Below are 15,123 nucleotides of genomic sequence, written 5' to 3'. Positions count from 1 at the left end.
TTATGAATAAATGTAATTTAGTACAACAAATTAACAAAAAAACTAATGTGACGTGTTGAGGCGCTTTGCATCGCCTATTATTTTTTTAATATCTGGCTGTATACTTGTAGTAGCCATTCTTAACACAGCCTCCAAATGTAAATCATTCAATCTTGATCTTCTTGTACTTTTATTTAGATTCATTAAAGAAAAAGTTTGTTCACAAATATAAGTTGAGCTGAAGATTACTAAATATTCCTTGGCAAGTTTTTTTAAATTTCCATATTTTCCATTATTCAATTGCTTATAAAAATTGCACAGACGAGTACAAAAGTTGTAAATCTTTATAATGGCATTTTTTAAAAAAAATAAAGAAGTATCGCGAATCCATTCAACCAACTGTTGGAAGTTAACCCTAGATTAGTCACATGTGGAATTCCTTTGCGTGTATCACTATCTTCTTAAATACCTCAATTTCCAATAATCAAAGATGCTTCCACTTCTGAGTAGCTGAGATTTTAACTTTCATTGTTGTACAATGGTTAAATATCGTAGTTTATGTATAACGATTTAAAAGTACCACTTATTTCATTTCCACAGTGCGTCATGCGGAGAATATTAAAAATTTAATCGCGGGCTGCATAAACTCATTACATGGCCGGATCCAGCCCGCGGGCCGTATGTTGGCCGTGCCTGGGAAAGCCTTGACCTGGAATGCTGAGGTCGCCAGATCAAAACCCTGAGCTTGCCTGTTCAAAGCACCTATGAGAAGTAATTACGGCAAGTTGATGCTTCCCTCTCCTCCCTTCTGCCTCTCTCTTTCTCCTCGCTCTCTAAAAAATCAATAAAATTAAAAAATCTTAAAAAAAAAAAAAAAAGCCTGGAACTCCAGTTTACTCAGGCCAAGTCCCAGGCGCCTTTCACACCCCCGCACTGCCTCCCAGGTCTCAGAAGGCCTCTCTTTTCCCTTTTATTTTCCACAATCCAACTAATCCCACAGGGCCCAGCACCTGCCCCGCCTCCTCCAAGAAGCCTCTGTGTCCACTTGAGCCCCTCGCATCTCCCGCTTGTGTCCTGCCCCGTTGTGCCAGGTACCTGCCTGATGCTCGTATGTCTTGGTGCTCCAGCTGGCTGGGAGACTGCTCAGAAGCACGGCTTCTGTGTTCCCATCCTCTCGAGGACGTTTGTCTGAGCAACATGTATAGAATATCTATCATGTGAGGCACTTAGGGAGATTCCAGGAAGAACCAGAGCATCTTGCATCCTAAAATACAACCCTGGGTGTGTCGCTCCTCTACTTCTAACCCTTCAATGCCCCATACATGGCTCTCAGAACGAAAACCAAAGCTCCTTACCATGCCACCACTCTAAACCACCTCTCACTGCACCCACCACCCCTACAGCATTTCAGCTTCCTGACAAATGGAGCCAGCTCTCACCTCTGGGCCTTTGCACATGCCTTCCCTTCCTCCTTCACTCAACCCTAGTGACCCATCGGGCCTCAGCTTGGATATCACCTCTCTCAGGAAGCCTTCCTAGCTGCCAAGCCTGAGTCAGGGCTGGACCCTCCCCTGGGCTCTGGGGTCACCTGTTACAGCCCCATCCTAACACTTACACTGCATGTAACAGACTGTCGACTTGTCTGTCTCTCTCACCAGCCAGCAGGATTTGGGAGGACAGGACGCCCTCTAACTACCTGCTGTGTCCCCAGCAGCTAAGTCCAACTCCTGGAGGCACCGAAGGGGTGCTGTAGACACTCCTTAAATGAACACATGAACGAATGAGCTGCCATTTTTATGTATGACAAGTGCCCACTGAACCAACGTCACGCTGGGGCGTCAGACTAGCCAATGGTTAGACCACACAAATTCCAGAGACAAGTTCATCTTCAAAGTCCTTTATTCTCAGTAGTTCACATCAGTTATTCACCAAGCTAGAGCTCACCATAGTAACCAAGAATCCACCCATCTGTCCTTTGACATTGTAATCTTGTCCTCACGTCCAAAACTGGGCTGCGGCCCAAAAGCTTAAAGAGGTCTCACCCCACTACAGGGAGCAAGGGACAGCCCTATGAATCAGTCTTCAGCTCTTACAAGTTTTGTTCAGTTCACAGGCAAATACTTTAGCAAGTTCAATAGTGAAATAAATGACACAGTGCAATGGTTCTAGGCATTTGCGGGGGGGAGGGGGGGGAGGCACATCACACAGAGTCCCCTGGAGAAAATTCGGGCCATCCTCTGTCTTCTTAACATGCATTTTCTCACCCTTTAGTGAATTTTAATTTCATCCCCTGATCCACGAGGAACCAAAACCCGTGTTCTACTGAATACAATTTTATTTTCCCTTCACAAGATTGATTTGGTTCCAAGTATAATTTCAGTTCTCTCCCTTATGCCTACAAGAACATCCAATTTTGTGCAGGTCCCTTTTTAATGGCACTTAATAAATATACATTCTGGGACCTGACAGAACAGGCTGTCCTATTTCAAACCACCTCTAAAGCAGCTGCCTGTTCCAAACATCGGAGCTAGTAGGAAGCTCAGATGGGGCCCGTCCTAGCTGACAGCTTGTGGCGGCTTCTGAGCCCGGGTCTCTCTCATCCACCATTGCCTATCTAGGGCAGAGCTTCCCCACCCAGGCCACACACGAAGGACCTGCAGAGCTTTCTGAGTTCCTGAGGCCAAGACCACTCCCCAGACCAATTACATCAGAATTCCCCGGCGGGGTCCTGCTGTCAGGCATGGTTGAAAGCTGCCCGCTGCCCGGGGAGGGGGGGGGGCAGCGAGGGGCCACGTTAAGACACCCTGAGCTAGGGTTCCACAGCAAGCTCTCAGTAGGAACCACAGATGGATTTCTTATTTTATTATCTGTTCCCCTAGACTTCCTATCTGTATAAAAAAAATCTGAGCAGGAAAGAGAAAGGAAAACGAGTTGAGAGCGCCATGCGAAGTGAATCGGGCTGGGAACAGATGGTGGGGACTGGGTTTCCCCTGGCGCGGCGCAATCACGCTTCCGGAAGCGCGGAGGAGGTGATTACAGACTGTCTGACATAGGCATGGCTGCATGTCTTTCTTAAAAGCCTTCAAAAGACCAGAGCTAACAGGTATAGGCACTACAGTTACAATAACATAGAGAAGTTCTTGGAAATAAGTCTTCACTGTTACGTGTTTTTACAAATGCTCTAACGTGGGTCTGTCCCAGATTTTGTCATTTGTATTAAAGATCATGTAGGGTCACCTTTGTGTTCTTCTGTGAGTCTTGCCATTTATCTGAGCCCAAAGTGACACCTTAAGAGATGATTCAACAATGGCTGCACCCAAAACTGCCCCCAGCCGGTCCGTTTTTTATTGAGGGGTTTCCATTTCTAGGTTCTAGAAAGGGATGAGAATAGGTTTGATCTCATCAAGGTTAAGAGTTTCGCTACCTAGTGCTGAAAGGCGCCTGCGGCAGGCCCCGGCCGATGGGAAAGGGTGGCGTTGACTAACACTGCCCGCGATGGGCACGGGAAGCGGCAGTGTGACCACTGATGCGGGCCCTATCCCGACCACTTCCAGCGCGTCCCGCTACCGAGGGCAACTTACATTCATATACACTTTGTGATTTGCAAGGAGCTTCCAAGTCCTTAGCCTCCTGTCATTCTCACCACAACCCTTTCGGGATGGGGAAACTGAGGTTGGTCCTACATCCAAGTTCCCACAGCCAACTGACATCATGTCACTGTTGCCTCCAGGCCCTCCTGAGACCACTCGGGCTTCCCCTGGTTCCCTTTCTTCTAGAACAGCGGTTCTCAACCTGTGGGTCGCGACCCCTGTGTTTTGGTCGTTCGACCCCCGCCGGGATCGCGACCCACAGGTTGAGAACCGCTGTTCTAGAAGCAGGAATTCAAGCCAGTACCTAACCTCCCACACCCACCAGGCCTGTAAGCACCTGCTTCGCAGCTTCCTTTGTGATTTGCATATCCCTTTGTCCCCTAGCTCAGAGAACACAGTGTACAGACACTTGGCAACGGCTTCACACACCCACCTAACACACCTCTTCGTTGGAACCAGCTCTGAATTCAACAACACACATTCCACAACTGTGACTTGGTCACACCCATGCCCAAGCCCAGGCGAGAGTTTCCTGGGAAGCTCCCAACTGTCCCGACAAGAGAAGGCTCTCAGGAGTTCACTGCCCAACACAGCTTGGCTCCCACGACTGGTGGGCTGTGGTGCCCCCTGGTGGCACAGGCGGGGAGTGAACTGTCAGGCCAGGCCGCTCTGGGCTTCCCCAGCGGCCCTCCCTGCTCCCACACTGCACACAGGTAACGTTCACCTGGGTGACCCACTCCATGGGCAGGCCCAGATGCGACACAAATCCTGATCACCCCGACCCACCACCTGGGTGTTGTGACTCCGGGCTGGAACCACCTCTTTCTGAAGACATTAGGCGTCGTTCTGGCTGGAGCCTCTCGTGCCCATGAGTACCAGGCCTGCTGCAAGGCCCGCCCACCTGCGCAGGCTGCCTTCTGGGTACCCTTCACCCCAGCCTGGCCTCATCTCCCCTTCCACCTGGCCTGCTCTTGGTTTCTCTTCTCCCCTGGGGTCACAGCCTCTAATCTTCACCCGTCCAGTGGCAGCAGGGGCCCGAGGAGAGCCCCCTAGGAGGGCAGACTCCAGCCCCAGGGGGCGGGGCTCGGGGCTCCGGCCAGGAAGCTGGAAGGCACGTATCCCCGCTGTCCGTCCACTTCCACCAGGCTCCAGTCTGGGTTCCCCTTCTTGTCCTGGGCCTCCAGCACAGTCACCGGCTGGCCCGCCTGCAGACTCACTTCGTGGCTGCTCCTGGCCGCAAAGGGGTACAGTGCGACCACCTGGATCACACGGGGAACGACACAGACACCGTCAGGGCGGGAAGACAAACAGACCCAGCCCAGACAGGCTGCTCATCCTGCTCCCGCCCAGCCAGCCAGTACCCGCTGGGCAGCCGCCTCCCTGCCACATCGTTTGGGCTCAAGACATCGGCTGCTGCTGCTGCTGCCACCACGAACACCCACGACATGGCGGGCCCTGTTCTAGCACTTCGCCTGGCTTTGATTTTCGCAATTCTGTGATTGTATTTTGCCCCATTTTTTTCAGATATCGACATTGAGACTCAGAAGTTCAGGAATTTATTCAAAATCACACTGGTAGTTCCTAACATGTTCACGAGGTTGTGCAAGCATCACTACTGTCTACTTCCAGACCATCTTCCTCACCCCAAAAAGAAACCCCACACAGTGAGCGGTACTTCCAATCCCTCCCTCCCCCCAGCTCCTGCCAATCACTGATCTTTCTGTCTCTGCGACCTGCCTGTTCTGAACATTTCATATAAACACAATCAGGCAATACATAGCTTTCTGCGTCCAACTACATGTGACAGCCTAGATAGGCACTTCCTTTCTCCAAGTCCCACCCTGGCCAGGACACCAGTGCAGTCACCAATCAAGGCCCCAGTCTCACAGGATAGGGGCCCCTCCTGATGGGAGGAAAACCAAAGCCCCACTCCAGGTCGCTGTGGGGAGGCCGCCCTCATTCTACTCCCGGACTCACCTGGGTCCTGGTTGGGACGGAGGGGACCGGGGCCGGGATGCGCTCTGGCGTTAGATGTGGGGCGTCCTCCCGAGGCCCTGCCTGCCCTCCAAGCTTCTCGTCACTGGGGACGATGTGGTACAGCTCCAGCTTCCCAGCTGGGACATACCCTCGATGTCCTACAGACATACACAGACATACAGGACGTTACCTGGCTACAGGCCACCTCCGTCCTCCCTTTCATGACGGAGGAAATCCCTACCACGCATGGAGGTCAGTGCCTCCCACACCGCTTCTCAGCACAAGGGGCCTGGGAAGGGCAGGTGGGAGCCTCACACCTCCCCGCCTCGCACTCTCTGGCCACGAAGAGAAGTCCTTCCCCGGTCTGGGATGAGAACCACCTTCCAGGGCAGGCACCCGGGCCCCCTCCTCCTGAAGGGGCAGCCCTGGGCAAGGCGGCTGCCTCCCTCCAGGACAGCAAGGGCCCTTCCTCTTCTCCCAGTGCCCCCCGTCCCTTCTCATGTAGCAGCTACCCCAGGGCTGTCCCGGCCACTGTCATTACGAATGGCCACCACTTCCCGAGAGCACCCTGGGTGCAGAAGCGGTATTATCTAGTTTTCACACCAAGTCTCCGTTTTACTGCTGAGCCAACCAGTTAAAGGGGCTCTGACTTCTCCAGGACCGTGCAGTCAGGTAAGCGCCTGAGCTGGGACCCGCACCTGTCCTTGCGACCCCAGGGCCTTGCTGTAATCCCCGCTCACCTCTTTTCAGCTTGAATCATGGACTGCCCTTTCATGATTTCTGCTGGGTTTATACCGTTTTCTTAGTTTTTTCATAGACCCACTTTTTAAAATTTAGTCTTGTACTATACAATAGTATGAGTGAAATCATGGGTTTATGTACCAGTTATATTTTTTCTAATACACATTAATATCCATAAGTAACCATTGTAATAAACTGCCTGATGGGGGAAAACTGTCCATAGATCCCCTCGTGATAATCCTGTGTAACCCTCATCCTGGGGGTCTTATGGCCCCATGTCTTCTTTGGAAGATACCCCGCTGGTCCATCTCCTCCTGTGTTCATGGCGCCACCTGCCTCCTGCCCGGTTACACTGGGGTACCCAGACCTGAGCGTCACACCCTACAAGCATAACCAGTGCAGAGGGAACCGGATAACACCTCCGTCGTTCTGGACACCAGATGCCTGTCCATGCAGCCGGGACCCAGGCATCCCTTCTCTGTGTATCTCTGTCTCTCAGGGTGATGCTGAAGCCCTGTCCACCCCAGTGGTCTGCGAGGTCCCCAAGGCAGGGTCCTTGTCTTCCTTGCACAGCACACAGTAGGTGCTTGGTAACAGATACTGCTTCGGAAGACTGAAGTGCTCTTGTTAGCATTTCACGCACCACACGAAGCCGCACATTTTCTCCTGGGCTCATTCCCACTTGGCTTTGCACAGCCACACTCTAGCTCTCAAGTGTACCTGTGTCCTCCCACTAGCTGTTGGGTGGCTTTCCCAGAGGGAGGAGGAGGGCCCGTGGAGTTCCACATACCCCCAGTGTCCACCAGCCAGCGGCTGCTGTTGCCTTTGGTGTCCTTGTTTTGAAGAAGGGCCACGATTTGGCCCCGCGGCAAAGTCAGGTCCAGAGTCCCAGCCCCACTGACGTTGCTTGTCACCTGGTACAGCTTTCCCGGGCCATACTTGCTCAGGAGAGCCTGCAGCTGGCGCTCAGCCCCTGGAAGGAGTGGCTGGGGAGAGGAGGGGCAGAGACAGACAGATAGGTGCTTGAGTTAGCATGTCAAAGCTGGGGCCACCGTCTGCCCAACAGTCCCCTGACTCACAGACGACTGGAGCAGATAAAAAACTCGTGCAATTAGTTTCCAAGGGCAGCTCATCTAATTTAACCTCTAAAATCCCTCCCAGGTCTAAACCTCTGGGGTTTTCTAAAATTCTAATTCATGTTCTGAAATCATTCAGTTATAGAACTCCAGGGTTGAGCTCTAAATTCTGCCCATAGCACCGAGCTAAGTTAAGCCCCAGGGAGATGCCTTGCACAGGTCTTTCAACCCCATTAGATTCTGAGCTCCATGCGGGCACCAGGCCTCACTCATCGGGCATCTTAGCCAGCACACGGCTGACAGAGGTAGACACAGGAACGAAGAGAGTGCTGTCTTTTACTCCCTGAATTTTCAGCCCACAGGTATGCCTTGTGAATGGTGTAGAGACACAGGACAGAGCTTTGCCCCGATGGAAACTGCCACCTAGCTGGGGAGAATGGTTCAGCTCATCCAAAAATTTCCTAGGCAGACCTCTGTCTTTTCCTTCACTGCTTCTAGCAAAAGTATCAACAAGAAGGGACTCAGGGGTGACTGTCCCCTTTTTGTAAAACAAAGAAGAAACTAAAAATGTTGAATATAGATTGACTATATATTATTCTCTTTCTCTTTATATATATATATCATACATACATATACAGTATATACATATATTTATGATATATTCACCATATTTGCATGGTTGGCTATTTCTAGGTGGGAAGGTGCTAGGTGTAGACAGACAGAGGTGCCCTTCAGGGACATTCGGGCACAGACCCTACCATTACCCATACTCCAATGGGCTCCCTGAGTCAGGATCAACTAATGTTTCAATCAGGCCCCACAATGGCAGTGTAGAGATGGGGCAGCTGTTTCTCAGACTGGCGGTGTTAACATGAGTATAAAGTCAGTGAGGCAGCAAACACTGGCCTTCCTTCTCAAGTCTGGCGGCCCCTGCCTGTGCGGAGGACAGCAGCATGCCCCGATGGGCCACCTCACTTCTTTGGGTTCTGTACCCTTAGCCAAACAAGTCAGCAATTTATAGGAGGAGGAGTGTGTGTGTGTGTGTGTGTGTGTGTGTGTGTGTGTGTGTGGTGGTGGTGGTGGTGGTGGTGGTGAGATGGGGAGAGGTGGGGAAGGGGGCGTCTCTTCCCACCAACTTTCAACACACACAGGGATTATTATGTTCCTATTGCTTTCTTCTTTTTGTTTTTCCGAGTCTTCTCCTTTGTGTGTGATCAGCACAGATTGCTTTTCCAATAAGAAAGCAGAAAGAGGGAGGAGGTTCCCTGACTCACCGGAGAGGCTGCTCTGCTCTGCCTCTTCTGCACACTTCCACTCCCCAAGTCGCAGGGCCTGTGTCTCACACCTGCCACGAGACCTCTGCTGGGGCCGCCTCATAGTGGGGGAGGAGGTGGGGACAGCGTGGGCCCAGGAGTGTCAGCCCCAAACCCTTGCAGGGGACACACATCTCTGATGGTCTCTGCCCTCTGGACAGGTACGAGGGCTGCCTATGGCTGTGCAGGGCGCTGGGCTCCTTTACTTGTTTCTCCGTGTCTCTGGGCCCCGTTCTTCCTTCTGGGGAACCTCGGGGCTGTCTCCTGACCCTGAGTTCACATCTCACGTGTGACTGAATACACAGCGTCCATTTTCTCAAACCCTGGGATCCCCCTTTTCCTTGGGCTACTTCAGCTCCTTGTAAAACATACGCTACACTACCTGGGTCTGTTCTTCAAGGGAACTCCCTTTCCTTACGTTTGAAAGAATCACACTTCACCAAAAAATGCACTCAGTCATCCAAAGTTCTTTAAACCATTATGGAGCTGAAATACTGTCTCTTACAACAAAAAATTCCACGGCACACATACTTCATTATAAAATTAGTCACAGGGATAGAATGAATAGCACAGGGATTATACTTAATAATATTGTAATAACTTTGCACAGTGACAGACGATCTTAACCATGGTGATTATATCATAAGGTATATCGATCTCGACTACACTTGAAACTAATATATTGTATGTCTACTATACTTTAATTTTTTAAAATTCCATCGCGAAAATATAAATACCGTATTTCCCCATGTATAAGACACACCTTTTCCCAAAAAAATGTGGGGTCTAAAAACTGGGTGTGTCTTATACAGTGGTTGTAGAGTTTTATACTTTCTACTTTCATTTCCCCTTTTTTGCGCTTGTTTTTGTGCTCATTGTTGAAGACAGTGATTTGTCATCAGACACAGATGAGGGCAAGCTAATGGATGGGAGTTTTGACAGTGATGAGGAGTTGTATGAATTTTATGATGAATAAAACTTGAGTTCAATAACTTTATGTAATACCTTTTTTTTCCCCAAATTTCGGCCCCAAAATTAAAGTGCATCTTATACACGGGTAAACACGACAACTTCTTATTCATCCAAAATGCTGATATTTGAAGCAGGTTCAATGAGAAAACAGAAATTTTGATTAAAAAAATGTGAAGAAGTTCCAGATTTTTGGATGTTAAATGCTACTTTCTCATATTATGCCTATTTTCACTTAATATTAAAAGATCTGGGTTTTCTTATTCTTTTTTTTTCTTTTTTTACAGAGAGAGAGAGAGAGTCAGAGTGAGGGATAGACAGGGACAGACAGACAGGAACGGAGAGATGAGAAGCATCAATCATTAGTTTTTCATTGCGCATTGAGACACCTTAGTTGTTCATTGATTGCTTTCTCATATGTGCCTTGACCATGGGCCTTCAGCGGACTGAGTAACCCCTTGCTTGAGCCAGTGACCTTGGGTCCAAGCTGGTAAATTTTTGCTCAAACCAGATGAGCTCACGCTCAAGCTGGCGACCTCGGGGTCTCGAACCTGGTCTTCCGCATCCCAGTCTGACGCTCTATCCACTGTGCCACTGCCTGGTCAGGCGGTTTTCTTATTCTTTTTTTTTTTTTTTCCTGTATTTTTCTGAAGCTGGAAACCGGGAGAGATAGTCAGACAGACTCCCGCATGCGGCCGACTGGGATCCACCTGGCACGCCCATCAGGGGGCGACGCTCTGCCCACCAGGGGGCGATGCTCTGCCCCTCCAGGGCATCGCTCTGTTGCGACCAGAGCCACTCTAGCGCCTGGGGCAGAGGCCAAGGAGCCATCCCCAGCGCCTGGGCCATCTTTGCTCCAGTGGAGCCTCGGCTGCAGGAGGGGAAGAGAGAGACAGAGAGGAAGGAGAGGGGGAGGGGTGGAGAAGCAGATGGGCGCTTCTCCTGTGTGCCCTGGCCGGGAACCGAACCCAGGACTTCTGCACGCCAGGCCAACGCTCTACCACTGAGCCAACCAGCCAGGGCCGGTTTTCTTATTCTTGACTCAAGAGTTCTGTTCTGTTCTGGTGCTTACTAGCCACGAAGAGCCTATGTGTATGAGAGGGTGAGACCCCCCCTCAGCTCTCAGAAAGAAAGGAGAGAGGGAAAAGGAGAGTGTTTCCATGGGGAACAGAAAACACTGAAAACAAAGGGGAGAGGCCACAGGGGAGTGAGCCTCACCTCACGGGCAGGTGAGAAGGGTTACTTACTTGTACACTGGGAGGTGGCAGCACTTTCTCGAAGTCCTCTTGAAAGGAGCGCAGCTGGTGACTGGCCTGGCCCAGTGCGTCCTCCACCAGCTTCCTGAAGGCCGGCTCAGGGAGGCGGTGGTGGGGGAGCTGGGAAGAGACAGGCAATGTCAGCCCACACAGAAGCCCCAGGGTGTGTCAAGATGAGCCTTTGTGTCCTGGTCAGCTGTCGTCTGTATCTGCCTACTGCCCCGCTTTCCTTTGAGGAAGCGTCCTTCTCTGGGGGCCCAGTAGAACTGCAGAACTGCCCATCATGGTGAACCGGCAGCCATGGCGTCCCTTTGCCTAGCCACCATGATCAGCCCAAGGACTGGACAACGTCCTGGAACAGGGCCGGTCGGAATCTTCCCATCAGATTTGGGACGTGAAGGCTGGGAATGGAGGGCTGTTCCTCCTTTGGATTCTGAGATGTAAGGGTAAGTGCTTGGAACTGCGTGCAGGGAAAGGCCTGCTTGGGAATAAAGCCGATCCGGAGAGGGAGACAGAGCTAGCAATAAAGTCAAGCCCAACATCACCTGCACTGAATGCAGCCAAGCCTCGGGCTTGCGTCCCTCACAGCCTCCCAGTTAGGCAAGATAATACATTCTCCTTTATGTCTAACCTGGCTTGGAACCCAAGGAGCTCTGAACACGCTCTGTCCAGAGACTCTGACCCTGTTAGGCATCTTCTGCCCTCTCATCAGACAACCTGGGGTGAGTGAGACCCTAGACCTAACAGAAACATGTCCTCTCTGCAGGTCATCAAACTCGGAGGTCTTGGTTCTGATTTAGAGCCTACCTCCCCCCTCCCCAGAAAAACTGAAGTCCTACCATGCTGGTCTTTCCCAGACTCCACAGGGTGAGCCCGGGGGAATGGGCCATGGGACAGAGACAGGGAAGCTGGCATCAATCACTGACAGGCCCTTGTTCTACATCACAGGACCAGCCAAGAAATGCCCTCTTTCCGCTTTTAGGAAGTTGACCTCCCCTACTGGCATCTGTGACTGTCCTGGCCCGGCCATCCCAGCCTAAACACCAGGCGGCTGGCAGCCCTGGAGGGAACACTGGAGGGGGCGGGGGGAGGCTGGAAAGATCACCTGATCAGATTGGTTTGGGCCTAATTCAATTCAGAAAGAGTATCTGAGGTAGGACTATGCACTCGATCGATACTGTGAGGGCTGAGAAGAGAAGGGAAGCCCCTAGTCCCAGCCCCCCCCCCCCCCCCCGCAATGAGAAACAGCTTCCTCCATCACCCCAGCAGGACGCAGGCTCTGAGACGCACTCAGCAGAAGCACACCCTAAGGGCTGCTGGAGTCGCGAGGATGAGGAGATAGGCTCTCCCTCCGGGGGCCAGGGATTCTGAGAGCTTCAGAGGACAGACTTGCTCATCTGCCACACATTTGGGGAGTTCTTGCCACATGTCAGATTCTGTGTAAGGCATGGGGGACGATGGGGAGGGGCACCCAGACCAAGGAGGGAGTCTGTGCAAATGGACCAGAAGTGGCCATGGAAGTGGAGGCCACCGGTGTAGAGTGGGACTTTGGGCTGGAGAAGTACCGAAGAGGGATTTTCCTGCAGGGAACAGCTGGGGAAAGCTGAGCTGGGGAACATGAAGCACAGGACACAGCCTATGGCGTGTGGAGGAGTCTTTCCTATATCGACCTTAGTCTTCTAAATTCCAAAACCACAGCCTGCACTTGGAGGTTGCTCCAGCCCTTGCCGTGGCCTACTTATGCTTTTGGCAGATTGCTGCTTTTACAGGCTACTGAGCCCAGGCTCTCGAGTTGCACTGTCATGGTTCACATCCCACCAATAGCTGTGTGGCCTTGGGAAAACTGCTTAACCTCTCTGTGCCTCAGCGTCCGTTTGAATATGGACTTTCTCCATAGGGTTGTTTGAGGAGTGAGATAGCGCATGGAAGGTACACAGTAAGTACTCACAAGGAGGCGGCTGCTAGAAGTGACAGGAACAGAAACAGGAACACCAGCTGGACACACAGACTCCTAATTTTGTAGAGAGGACCTTGTCTCTGCCACCAACACCTAATCCATCGCTGGGAACAGCCCCCAGGTCTGCTAATTTCCCAGCAGAGCCTCCTCTGCTTCTGACTTGCAGAGCCTGGGAATGGCCCGGAGCCCCAGTTCTAGCCTTGTTTTCATGGTCTGGCTCTACTAACGGAAGGAGAGCAGGCATGAGAGAGACCCAGAAGGCCCCCACGGCCTCCTCCTAGGCACCTGATGGCCTGTTTGAAAGACCTCACTTCCCTCCCTGCCCCTGAAGGGGCTGCAAGGCCCTGCCTCAGTACTCCCCAGCGGCGCCCCAGTCCCGGAGGCCTTACCTGGGCCAAGCTGCCCTCTGCCGTCTGCAGCACCTGCTTTGCAAGGTCCCCCTGGAGAGCCATGAACGTGCGCAGGATCTGGCCCAGCCACTGCACAGCCAGCTGGTTAAACTGTGGGAGCTCGGCCACCAGCAGGGAGTTGAGGGCCTGGTACGTGTGCCGGGCCTCCTCCTCCTCGTAGGTCACGCTGCCCACCTCCAGCAGCTTCTCTTCCAGCCGCTCAAAGTCCAGCAGTTTGTGCAGACGCTTATTGATCAGGTTCTGAGGGCCGGCCAGGGCTCTGGCCAGGCTGCAGAGCGGCTGCCACACCAGGCCTTCCAGCCGCTGCTTCTGTGGGGAGAGGTGGCTCGGGAGTCCGGGCAAGAGGTGGCAGCGGGTGGGCACCCAGAAAGGGGGCTTCAAAGGCAGGCAGGCCTGGGCTTGTCCCATCCCCACTAACTAGCTGTGACCTCTACCATGTTACCTAACCTTTCTGGGCCTCAGCGTGCCCATCTGAAAAACTGGGACAGTGCAGGGAATGAGATGAGCAGAGCGCCTGGAACAGAATAGGTATTTAATATGTCACTTCTTAGTAGCATTACTGTGCACAGATGTTGTAAAAGATTTTGTATAGAGTGGTGGTCAAAAGCATAGATCTTGGGGCTCAGATCCAAGCTTGCTACTGACCATCTGATTCACGTGGGCAGTCACCCCTCTGAACCTCAGCTCTCATCTGCAGAATGGGGCTATTAATATTCTCTACCCCGTACACATGTTGTAAGGATTAAATGAGGTGAAGAATGTGAAGGGCTTAGCTCAGTGCCTGGCAGACAGCGAGGCTCAGTAAACATCAGCTGGGGCTATTTTTATCGGTAAAACACACTAATAATAATCTCTGCCTGCTGACTACCCAGTGTGGTTATGATGCGATGTTTGTGTGAAGGACCTGACATCTGAATATTATCCTTATAGGTTCTGTTGCCTGCCCAACAAAGGAAGAGGAAGGGAGAAATTTCACTCACAAACTCAGGGAAAGCCTGGAGCTGCAGGTCTCTGGCCAGGTTGCGGTACTGCGCCACGGGCCCTCCGGGCGTGTCCAGGTCACAGTCCTGTGGCCGGAAGCGGAGGAAAGCCTGGAGCAGGGTGAATGAGAGACAGAAACTCAGGGCCCATCATGACCACGTCACATCTGCATCTCCCTCCACCATAGCCCTGAAGAGGGTGGTCAGGCTGTCTGCACATCCCCGGTGACAGGGAAGCACACAGTTATCCTTGGACAATTGGGTTGGTTAGAAAGTTCTCCCTAGACTAAGCCAAGATCTTTCTCCCTAGACTAAGCCAAGATCTTTCTCCCTAAAGCCAAGATCTTTCTCCCTAGTCCAGCGCTTCCCAGACTTCACATGTCTGCATTCTTCCCTTGTGATTTTTCTGCCACATCCATATTCCACATGTTCTGGTAATACTTTTTTTTTTTAAATCTACTAAGTGTTTCTATTTAAATCAATGCATTAAATTAAAAAACAAAAAACAGCCTTACAATGCTACCAAAAAGGGAAAACCAGTAATAATTGCCATAAATAGGCATGTAAGAATCAGTGCTATAAAAACAAACCAAGTTATTCGGTTCTGTCTGGATGTCATTGCCCACTGAAGGCTCCCTGCCTTAGTTTGGCTCAGTCTGTGTGAAAAACAGGCCAGGACAAGAGGCTTTTCCTGGGCCCAGAGGATTAACAGGGAATCACTTTGTCCCTGTGTGACTCCAGGTCAACACTGTGTCCATCATGTAAGTCCTGCGTCTAGGGAAAGGCAGTCTGAAAGCTTCCACATACTCGTCCAACTCTGTGAAGCCAGCCGTGTCTCTCACAGCCCCTGGCTTCTCTCCCTCCATTCCTTCTCA

General features: G+C 51.6%; 1 protein-coding gene across 8 annotated transcripts in view; it reads right to left on the bottom strand.

Annotated features, from left to right (window-relative positions):
• Window positions 1-1,860: 1,860 nt before the first annotated feature.
• Window positions 1,861-15,123, bottom strand: part of ARHGEF37 (Rho guanine nucleotide exchange factor 37) — a 42,319-nt gene continuing 29,056 nt past the window's right edge. For 7 of the 8 annotated variants that reach the window (XM_066341387.1, XM_066341389.1, XM_066341380.1 and 4 more), the window contains 6 exons: window positions 14,249-14,359; window positions 13,248-13,577; window positions 10,893-11,021; window positions 7,078-7,273; window positions 5,547-5,704; window positions 1,861-4,828 (listed from right to left, as the gene is read on the bottom strand). In XM_066341387.1, coding sequence (XP_066197484.1) covers window positions 4,619-4,828; window positions 5,547-5,704; window positions 7,078-7,273; window positions 10,893-11,021; window positions 13,248-13,577; window positions 14,249-14,359 — 1,134 coding nt within the window. In that variant the 3' untranslated portion in view covers window positions 1,861-4,618. The remainder of the gene's footprint in view (window positions 4,829-5,546; window positions 5,705-7,077; window positions 7,274-10,892; window positions 11,022-13,247; window positions 13,578-14,248; window positions 14,360-15,123) is intronic. The other variant, XM_066341384.1, reaches the window with a different exon arrangement.

Source organism: Saccopteryx leptura, chromosome 6, assembly GCF_036850995.1.
Source record: "Saccopteryx leptura isolate mSacLep1 chromosome 6, mSacLep1_pri_phased_curated, whole genome shotgun sequence".
NCBI classification, from domain to species: Eukaryota; Metazoa; Chordata; class Mammalia; order Chiroptera; family Emballonuridae; genus Saccopteryx; species Saccopteryx leptura.
Note: the sequence above shows the minus strand (reverse complement) of the source record. Positions and strands in the feature narration are given on the sequence as shown.